The 10,670-nt window shown below is 56.7% G+C and overlaps 1 protein-coding gene and 1 long non-coding RNA gene across 6 annotated transcripts in view; one reads left to right on the forward strand and one right to left on the reverse strand.

Annotated features, from left to right (window-relative positions):
• ATP9B (ATPase phospholipid transporting 9B (putative)) overlaps positions 1–10,299 on the forward strand; it is a 248,910-nt gene extending 238,611 nt beyond the window's left edge. For 4 of the 5 annotated variants that reach the window (XM_047828023.1, XM_047828022.1, XM_047828019.1 and 1 more), the window contains 3 exons: positions 4,470–4,527; positions 5,116–5,319; positions 9,815–10,209. In XM_047828023.1, the coding sequence (XP_047683979.1) occupies positions 4,470–4,527; positions 5,116–5,319; positions 9,815–9,951 (399 nt within the window). In that variant the 3' untranslated portion in view covers positions 9,952–10,209. Of the gene's footprint in view, positions 1–4,469; positions 4,528–5,115; positions 5,320–9,814 lie in introns of all 5 variants that reach the window. The other variant, XM_047828024.1, reaches the window with a different exon arrangement.
• LOC125149206 (uncharacterized) lies at positions 4,056–6,441 on the reverse strand. Its single transcript, XR_007145837.1, has 3 exons — positions 6,378–6,441; positions 5,960–6,092; positions 4,056–4,140 (listed from the first exon to the last, which is right to left on the reverse strand). It is a non-coding gene; the product is annotated as an uncharacterized LOC125149206 (long non-coding RNA).
• Positions 10,300–10,670: the final 371 nt, after the last annotated feature.

Raw genomic sequence — 10,670 nt, forward strand, 5'->3', positions numbered from 1 at the left:
GAGGACTTGTATCCAAAATACAGGAAAACCTTGGTCTCAGCATAATTCGTTTCGGAAACATGCTTGTAATCCAAAGCACTTGTGTATCAAAGCGAATCTCCCCATGAGAAATAATGGAAAGTCAGATGATTCATTCCACAACCCGAAGATTCATATAAAAAATTATTATAATACTGTGATATAAGATAATAAGGAAAATACAAAATAGAAAAATAAATTAACCTGCACTTACTTTGAAAACCTTTGTGTCTGGTGTGAGGGAGACAGGAGGGAGGAGGGTTACTGTGTAGGACGACTTTCACTACCACTAGTGGAATCACTGCTATCTGTTGACTCGATGGAATCTTTCTCTGCGTGGGGGCCATTGTATACGCTCGCCCGGATCATGACTACGGTGCAGTATTAATAAACTCTCGTCATAGACTGTATGTAATGTAACTGGCAGTAAGGCAGCAGAGGAGAGGGTCTATATCTGCAGGCAGCCTGACCTAGAAGGAAGCAAAGGACTGTCCATAGGTGCTTGGCACACGAGTGCCAGTTGTGGGCACCTTCCAACGTCCTGAAAACTCACAGATTTCTGCCAAACACCGAGGCCTGAGACCCAGCATCCAAGCATATGAGACGATCACCCACAATCCGCAGAGAGAGAGAGAGAGGGGGAGAGAGAGAGAGAGAGGAACCCTTGGCTCAGTTGTGATCATGTGGCGTTCTGCATCTTGCTCTACTCACAGCAAGACATCGCTCATGTATCAAGTTAAAATTTGTTAGAAATGTTTGATCGTCTTGCGGGGCACTAGCAGGACAAGTTCCTCGCCACCCAAGGTTTTATTTTGGATAAATATAAAGAGCCCTCAAAACTCAAAAAGAAGACCACCCAATTTTTTAAACGGGCAAAAGACGAACTGACGTGACACCCAAGGTCACGACATGCAGGTGGCAAGTGAGCCACCCACCACCGTGAAACTCCCACCACCGCTGTTGGCTGGGGGGCCGGCGACGACCCCCCGGGCAGGCAGGTCCAGGGCGTCGGCTGCAGCGCGGGCTCTCCCACGGCTGACGGAACACAGGATAGCACAGCCGCCCAGACGGAGCGTGGCTTGGAGTCTCTTGTGAAGTTAGACACGCGCTGAGCACGGGAGGCAGCAGTCCTACTCCTGGGCCTTCACCAGAGAGAGATGAAGACTCGTGTTCACACGGAATCCTGTAGATAAATGATTACGGGAGCTTTGCCATAATTGCCCAAAACTGCAGACACACACTGGGATAGTGTTCAGCAGTGAGAAGAAAAACCATCAATCCAGCAACACGGATGAGTCTTGAATGCGTTTTGCTACACAAAAGAAGTCAGGCTCAAAAGTCCGTAAGATCCCATTCGCCTGCCAGCCTGGGAAGTGCAGAGTGATGGGGACAGAGGACAGGGGGGTGGCTGCCCAGGGTCCAGGTAGGGAGGCTGAGAGAGGCAGCTGGGGGCAGCTGAGCTGATACGGTGTGGCCCCTTGTCATCCCTCGGTCTCAAACCACATGACCTTCAGGTGGATTAACCTTTCCCAAAATTTGCTTGATGTTATTTTTTACAGTTTGGGTTGGTGTCTAATAGAAAAGTACTTTCGGGTCTTTAAGATTTCATGCTTAAATATTTAAATATAGTAACAAGCATTTATTCAATACTCAGTAGTTCTGGCTTTATGCTTGCTGTCTTCTATCCGCATGAGTATGTGCCATGATCATCTGTATTCACTTGGAGGAAACCACTCACCCCGAGGTTAGCTATGTGCCCTGGGGCGTCCCAGGCAGGACTCAAACCCGGGGCGGCCGGTCCTGAGCAGTGTCTGCCTGTTTGCCCGGACAGAGCTCCTGCTGAAGGAATATCCCGTGCGTGTGTGAGGCAGGGGTGTGTAGAGCTCCACCAGTCAGTGACAGACACGTTCTTCCTCTCCCAGAACCGAAGGGAAGGCGTGTGTGGGCCCACGAGAGCCGCTGGACGAGTGGAATGGAATTGTGTTCGTGCACGGCACACTTGTACCCCCGAGTACGGCGAGACTCTTGCTTTCGTCTTTCAGAGCCATTAACAAGCATCACATCCAGAAGCTAGTGGTTTATGCGTATTTTTCAGGTTTTGTCTCCAGTTTATTGTGTCGACAGTTCTTATGCCCATCTTGTAGCGTTTTGCCTCAGGAACCTACAGCCTGCTTGGATACAGGAGCTCCACGCACACTGATACGTTCTCTTTGACAGACACCGTGTGATGACTTCGTCGCTTCCAATACAAGAAACAGCACAGATACCCCTTTGTGTCTTTCACTATGTAAGCTGATCATCGTGTCACATACATAATGTTGAACAGATGTCAGCAAATCTGGCTACAGACTAAATCTCTTAGTTTTACATCAAAAAATTTAAGTTCTCTTTTAAAATACTCAGATAAAATCGGCCATGTGCTTAATGACATGTGCATTTTGTTGAGGATCAAACACCTGTTGGCGTCCAGTCGGAGAGGTGTGCTTGGGAAATCGGCACTGAAAGGACCTGTGTGACACAGGTTAACGTTCTCTGCCTTTTTTAAATCAGCATTGCCTTTCAAAAACACCTGTTGTGGGGCGCCTGGGTGGCGCAGTGAGTTAAGCGTCCGGCTTCAGCCAGGTCACGATCTCGCGGTCCGTGAGTTCGAGCCCCGCGTCGGGCTCTGGGCTGATGGCTCGGAGCCTGGAGCCTGTTTCCGATTCTGTGTCTCCCTCTCTCTCTGCCCCTCCCCCATTCATGCTCTGTCTCTCTCTGTCCCAAAAATAAATAAACGTTGAAAAAAAAATTTAAAAAAAACAACAACACCTGTTGTATCTGAACCTTACTTTTCACACGTACGTATGCTAAGGACTCGGGTTTGGCGTGTAACTCAGGAAGGTGCTGGAGTGGCCACACGTGTCTCACGGCATGCGTCTCTTCTGTGAAGTTGTCACCTGACTCTAGGTGATCACGGCTCGGATGCAGACTGCTCTGGAGGTCATCATGGAAACGCCCCCCTCCATCTCCCATATTCCTTTGCTGGCATCTGACGGCACTTTGACTCGGAGACCACCCATCTCCCCGGGCAGGGGGACCCTGGTCACAGACACAGCTTCGGACTCTGGTCATTTGCAGTTGACTCTTGAACCTTGGGGGGTCAGGGGCACGGACACTCTGTACAGTCAGAAATCTGCAGATCACTTTCGACTGCCCAACACGTAACTGCCAACAGCCTGCCGTTGACCAGAATCCTCACTCGTCACGTAAACCTTTGATTAACGTGGGCTTTGAATATCATGTGTTATATACGTCACGCACATCACAATAAAGTAGGCTGGAGAAAAAAACGTTAAGAAAATTACAAGGAGGGACACCTGGGTGGTTAAGTTGATTGAGCATCTGACTCTTGGTTTTGGCTCAGATCATCATCTGTTTGTGGGTTTGAGCCCCGCATGGGGCTCTGTGCTGACAGCTTGGATTCTCTCTCTCTCTCTCTCTCTCTTCCTCTGAAAATAAACTTAAAAAAAATCATAAGGACAAGAAAATACATTTTCACTACCATATTTATTTAGAGAAGAACCCTCACAGTTCAAACCCATGTCAAGGGTCAGATGTACACATGAGCACAGCTACCCTGCAACGTGGACTTATGGAAAGCCCCAGGCTCTCTGTGTCTCTGCATCTGTAAATGGGGACGATGTCTGCCCGTCTTACCACGACGCTGCATGGATGAGAACGTTGAAGCAGCGGTGTGGAAGGAACGCAGTGGTCTGTGAGCACACGCATCTATCTGGTGGTGGCCCCGAGGGGCTCTGTCCGAGTGTCTGTCGTTATCACGGCCTTGTCTAAGGAGCATTGCCTTGGAGCAGCCCTTAGCGCCAGCAGGTCAGTGCGGTTGGTTAGTGGCCGAGTCTTCCGTCTTGGGTGTAGATGTCTTCGGGATGGAAGTCAGGCAAGGCCGCAGGCCGTGCTCCACCCTCCTGGACGCATCCCGAACGGCCCGGTCTAAGTTGCGAGAGGGAAGGTGGCTGTACGAAAGCCACTCTGTCTGTCGCTCTTGGACTCGTTTCCAGAAAGGATCTCAGGGTTCATAAGCTCCAACTTGAGCAGAGATAGACCGTCCGTTTTTATCTGGAGAAACTAAAAAATAAACATGGAGATGTTTGTTGGGAAGAAGTAAGGGCGTAAATGAAGTTGTTTTTACAACAAAGAAAGTCTTCATCTGCTAGTGCGTTTAAGCGTTTGCTTACGCACATCCACTCCGAGCGTGTGGCTGCGGGTCACCAGAGGTCAAACGAGACTTGGCTGTGTGCCGCAGGTGCACACGGGGGGCGCAGGCAGGTTGTGGGGGGCGGGGGGTTGGGCCTCGGGGGCCTTGTAGCATTTGTGCTCATTCCTGGCTGTTTGAAAAGCTGTGTGTCACGTGTGTTCCGCTCTGCTAACTAAGATATTCCACTGTTTACCCCTAGGGGAGATCCTTGTCTTTTAAGACCTTCCTCGTCTGGGTTTTGATCAGCATTTACCAAGGTAAGACGGGCCTGCCTCTCCGGACGGACGCGGCGTGTCCTCTAGCAATGCTGTTCTCACCCCGCGGTTCAATTCCAGAAGGTCACAGTTCCATCAGCAGCCCCGGACCCCTGCACGCTGCAGTGTGGCCTGATGTTTTGACTGGCGTGCGTCACCTAAAAACTGACCTGTTTTTAATGAACTGTTAATCCGGGAACATGTCCACACGCGCCTACACATTGTGTGCCCCACGCAGTGGCTTCCCTTCAAGGGCGAGAAACCTCACTTGGGTGGACAGGAGCCGGCAGCCGCCTGGGCCGGGTGCTCCCGACGAAGGGGAGGTCGCAGACGGTCAGGTCACCCCGCGTGCGTTCCCTCGAGAGCAGACCTGCCGGTGGGAGGGGCGACGCGGCCTTTCCTCCAGGTTGCAAACGGTTCCCGCGCCGCTGCGTGGGGCCACGTCTTGTTTCATCCGTGACCGTCAGTCACCGCGACGTGTGGGGTGCACGCAGTCCCGTCTTTTAGGTGTGACTCGGGTCAGGTGCTGCTTGCGCGACGCTCGTTTTGCAGCCCGATCGGAGCCGCGTGTCCCCCGCTTGTGTGTTCCAGGTGGCATCCTCATGTACGGGGCCCTGCTCCTGTTCGAGTCCGAGTTTGTGCACGTGCTGGCCATCTCCTTCACGGCGCTCATCCTCACGGAGCTCCTGATGGTGGCCCTGACCATCAGGACGTGGCACTGGCTGATGGCGGTGGCCGAGGTCCTCAGCCTGGGCTGCTACGTGGCCTCGCTGGCTTTTCTGAATGAGTATTTTGGTAAGTTGCCTTGGAAATCTGGTTTGTTCAAAGTGTTTCTGAACATTTTTTATTGTTGCTTCTTACCACGTCGTCTTAAACCACACATCACAGTAAAACCCACGTCAGAACACTTCACGACACAAAAAGCTTGTTTTCGTGGAAAGATTAAAGTCCTTGTCATAATTTGAAAAATTCAGATCGTCAGCACGCTGGCTTCTTAAAAGACACTGAAGATGACCATTCCCACAAGTCTCCACGGTTTGTCCCTCTTCCCAGGGGACGGGCGGGCTTGCCCCCGACACGGAGGCCACAGGGCCCCACGGCGGCGGCACGAAGCGCCGGGGGCACTGTAATGGGGTCACTGGGCACGCTCACCCCCACCCCGCTGACCCTGGCCTAGCGACCTTGACAGGGTGGCCTCACAGAACCTGCCCCACACGTGGCTGCTGGTCCACACTCAGACTGTGGCTCTGGTTGCCACCAGGCTGGTCCTGGTCACCCTGGCGTACAGATTGGAGGGAGAGTGGGCCGGAGTCGCCCTCACCTGCCCCCTGATGCCACCTGCCCGGGACCCGCCCGACTGCCTCGAAGCGCTTCCCTCGGGAGGGACTCCTGCCCGGAGAAGCCCCACGCGGTCCCTTCGTCACATTGTCCTCACCACACAGCAGCTCCTCCCTCCCTGTTGCCAGTCTCGGGCCTTTCCAGCCAGAGGTGGACGCCCAGTGGCCAGTTCCGTCGGGCGCCGTCCTGGAAGGGACTGATGTGGCCTTGGGACTGCAGGGGTTTTAGAACTAGGGCAGTGAGAAGACAGGATATGGTCAGATGAGCCCAGAGGTGATGTTGTCCTCGGGCATCACCGTCAGGTGCTCGGGCCTCCCCCACCCTGAGCCCCGGCCCCCGCAGGGTGGAAACGGTCCTTGGGTCCACACTGCACGTCAGAAGCTCAGCTCAGTGACTGCTTTCCCGATCCGACGTGGAACTTCCCAGGGGACTTTGAGAAGAGGGAACACTGCGTCGTGTCCCTGGTGGTTTCGTCAGCGCCAATAACCACAGCAAAAGACGCTGCCTGTTCGTACCCGCCGTCGCTGTGCCAAGCCACTCAGTCGCACTCTCGTGTGACCAGTGCAGAGGACTTCCCAGCACCTCCCCCCCCCCCCCCCCCAGAGCAACAGAACTGGGGTTGTCGCCTCAGGGCCTTGTGACATCAGCCTGTGGCTGGCCTCCCAGCAACAGTAAACCCGAACGGCCTCCAGACAGCCCCTCGTGTGACTGTGGTCTGTGCAGGCCAGCCCTTCCTTTAAGTTCACTCACTGAGGATTCAGTTCTGTCACCTGCCCCACGCGGCTGGACACCCAGCCCGACGGGCGCCTGACACACCCCACAGAGGTTTCCAGCAGCGCATCGTGGCTCCGGTGAGCGGAGAGCAGACAGCTGGGGAGGAGCCCTGGCAGACAGACAGCCGCAGCCCCGGAGCGGGGCACAAACCTCAGAATGAGAGGAGCTGTGTCCGGTGGCCCAGAGCAGGGCGGGGGGAGTAGCGTGATAACAGAGACGTCGCAGGAGTGGGAGATAACGACCAAGGGGCCCTCCCCGAAGGTGAGCAAAGAGGCGGAGAGAGAGTTCGTGGGGTGCAAACCAGGAGGAGCACAGGTCCCTGCCCTCGACCACCGGGATTCCCAGGAAGAGAACACACAGCATGGGAATGAGTTCGGAAACAGCACAAGAAAAAGCCAGATCCGAAGTCCCTGTGTCTGCGGGGGACAAGACGGGATGCACACCCGGACCCATCTTCCTCGGAAGCTCCAGACGCCCCCGAGGATGGGAAGTCCCCACGGCTCCGAGGGAGAGGCCAGAGCAGCCTCTGCGGGCGGTCAGGAGCGTGAGCGGGCCCTGCAGAGGCGTCCGGGGAGTATGAGTCGCTGCCCCAGGTTCTGAGGGCAGCGTGCACGGCTGAGCGGGAGAGCGGCTCCGGCCTGGCCACGGGGAGAGGAGGGGACGGAGCGGATGGACACGCGCGCTCCGTGAAAGCCACTTCTGGGAGCACTGTCCAAGGCCGCCGGCCGACGGAGGCTGATTCCCGGGCCCAGCCTGTCTGCAGAAGAGCCGGGGGCTTCCAGAAGGTCTCCATGTTGAGTGGCCTCTTTGGGGGCAGGTCACGGTCCTGGCAAGGGCTGTGCTCTAGGGCAGCACCGAGGCGTCGAGGGCACTGCCGGGCCCGGGTCCAGGCTGGCCTGCGCGACTCCAGCCAGCGCCTGACACCCGGGGCGCGTGATGAGGCCACGTGCCGTGGGCGCACCACTCCTGTGGCTTCGTGGGGCATCGGGGCAACTTGCTGCCTGGGCAGGTGCAGGACTCCGCGGGAGGGAGCTTCACGGTGAGGGGCACGGGGCGTGGGAGTCACTCGGGTGAGTGCCTCCGAGAGCCAGCGTCTTGCCGTTGGCGCGTGTGGGGTTGGGGCAGGCGGGAGGAGGTGAGAAGGTAGAGTGCCGCGTGGCCCTGGGGATGAGGGCGGGAGGACGGCCCTGGAGTCTACGTGACTTGCCCCCCTTCAGATGCTGGCGGGCCCTCCCTGATCAGCCGTCGGGTCAGAGCATCGCCTGTGAGTATGTCGACGTGTGTCAGAAAATTCGTCTTGAGGCAGAAGCCTTGGTCCCTGAAAATCAAAACGGCGACGTTTTTTCTGTGAGTAAGCAGCGTTCCAGGCCACACCATGAGTCTTTGGGGCAAAGTTGTCTCCACCAGGAGAGAAAGAGAAGAGCCTCAAACTGCTGTGGAAGAGTGCCACACAGACACAGTCGTCTGGGGTGAGGACTGATGGTCGCGCACAGCAGCCCCTCCCGGAAGCACGTCTGTCCTTCGTGTCAGGACCAGTCACCAGCGACCTTCGTGTCAGGTGCAGGACCTTCCAGTAGGCAGGTGCACACGGCACCTGGGGAAGCGCCACACACAGCGGGTTTTGCCTTTGAGACTAAATCCCCCGGAACCTTGAGGTCTGGATCCTATAGGGAATGTTGGGGGATGCGCCTTAAAGTTGCAGTAAGTTGGGGCGCGTGGGGGCTCGGTCAGTCGATCGTCCGACCCTTGATTTCGACTCAGACCGTGATCTCACAGTTCATGGGATCCAGCCCCACCGCCCTGACAGTGCGGCGCCTGCTGGGGATTCTCTCTGTCCCTCTCTCTCTGCCCCTGCCCTGTCCGCACTGGCTCGCCCCCTCAAAATTAGAAAATAAACAATTAAAAAAAGAGTAAGTTGCCATGAGTCAGTTATTGCCTTTCAGTTATGGTTTAAAACATCTTACGGGGCTCCTAGTGGCTCAGCCGGTTGGCCTTCTGACTCCTGATTTCAGTTCAGGTCATGATCCCAGGCCGTGGGTTGGAGCCCCGCATCGGGCTCCTCACTGGCCGTGGAGCCTGCTTGCAACTCTCTCTCTCTCTCTGACTCTCTCTCTCTTTCTCTCTCTCCCTCCCTCCCTCCCTCCCTCCCTCTCTCCCTCTCTCTCTCTCCCCCTCCCTCCCTCCCTCCCTCTCTGCCTCTCTCCCCTGCTCACGCTTTATCTAAATAAATAAGTCAACTTTACAAAAAAGCAACACTGTGTGCCGACACGACAGGCAGGAACACGAAAGCACTGAAACCACAATTACAGATGCATTTCCCATGGTCACGTTTACCGCTGACAGCTTGCGAGGTCCTGGTACCCCCTTCGCCTCTGCTCTGTCATCCCTGTTCCTGGCCTGTTTTCAGACAGGTGCAGGCAGAGTGTCTCCGGAGCTTTCTTAGCTGATGTTCTTGCTTCTTTCACAAGGACACAGATTTAGCAGAAGAGCTGGAGACCGGAAGTGATGACCAGTCTCCCTCGGTTTCTCGCTGACTCTCCTTGTGCCACAGGCTGGCGTTGGGCTGTTCCTCGCTGAGGTTCCCCCACCTCTGCTGGGTGAGGGCGGGTGCCCAGGCCTCTGCGTCTGCTGCTGAGAATCGCGTCCGTCAGGGCGCCGTGCATCCCTCCCTGTGGCTGGTTTTGCTTTTCTGTCTTCAGTGGTTGAGGCCCTGGAAAACACTGGCAGGGTTTTTCAAAGCATGGTTGAATCCAGACCATATCCAGCCGTCTGCGGGCTCGGCCCTGCCATCGACGTGTGTGGAATCCGTGAGTCCTGCCAGGGCGAGAAGGAACACTGAGTGTGGGTTCCTGCACGCGCCTCCTCCCAGGACGCATCCAGGTGGGAAGGCGAGCCTGCGGGCCCCCCGGGCTGACGGCCCCACCCGCCAACACAGAGATCGCGTGCGGGGGGTCACCTCCCAGACCGGGTACGACAGACCGTGCCGAGCCTCCACCCGCCGGAGGGCATTTGGGGACGTCGTACTGGGTCTCTAAAATCTGGTTTCCGTTTCTTCTGCTGAAAGAGCCCGTCACGCCAGGTGCGCAGGCCCGTCTCTGGCGTCTGCGGGGACGCGCCACGGCCGCGGGTCTGCGGCTTCGGGCCGCCTCTTCAATCTGTTCCTGCCTCTTCCCTACAGATGTTGCCTTCATCACGACCGTGACCTTCGTGTGGAAAGTGTCGGCCATCACCATGGTCAGCTGTCTGCCGCTGTACGTCCTCAAGTACTTGAAGCGGAAGCTGTCTCCCCCCAGCTACACCAAGCTCGCGTCCTAGGCCGGCCACGGCGGCAGTGCGGGGGCCGTGCGGGGCTGCGGGGAGGTCGGGAAGGGACGAGCCCGAGGGCCCGGGGCCCCCGCCGCCTGGACGCTCCCGGCCCGCGTGGCGAGTCGCGCTCACCGCTGCTCACGACTGCGTTTCCGTGTCAAACCACTCGCGTTTCCTTCGAAAAGAGGCCCTACTTCTCCCACTGTTGCCGTAAAGCATTCGTCTGACTCTCGTGTTCTGAGAATTAAAGTGAAAGTTTATTTAGCATTTGGCCGTTTCCTAACATTCACATTCTTTCTCCGATGTCACGGTAGAGGAAGCCCCTTCACTTAACCAGAATAAAGTCTAGACGCCAAACGCTGGTGTCTGTGTTTGCTGCCGATGCCTCCCGCCGGTCACACTTCCCCGCGGGGACTCGAGTTCCCAACGTGGAGGGCCGCGTCTCCACACGCGCTGCAGCCAAGCCGGAAGAGGGGCCGCGTCTCTGCACTAAGTCCGTGGCCGCCACCAGCGATGTGCGGTCGAGGGCGTCGCCGCTGGGTGAACCCGCTTCTAACGGGGAAACCCCCGCGCCGGGTCTGGAAGTGGACCCCGGCGGTCCTGTGCGCTCACAGCGCTGCCTCGCCCGCCCCGACCCTGCTGGTCCCGGCGCTGGGGTCGTAAGCGCGCACGCGCACCCGACAGCGCCCGGCTAGAACCAGCCCGAGTGTTTCCGGCTGCCCTTGGGG

Source organism: Prionailurus viverrinus, chromosome D3 (genome assembly GCF_022837055.1).
Source record: "Prionailurus viverrinus isolate Anna chromosome D3, UM_Priviv_1.0, whole genome shotgun sequence".
NCBI lineage: Eukaryota > Metazoa > Chordata > Mammalia > Carnivora > Felidae > Prionailurus > Prionailurus viverrinus.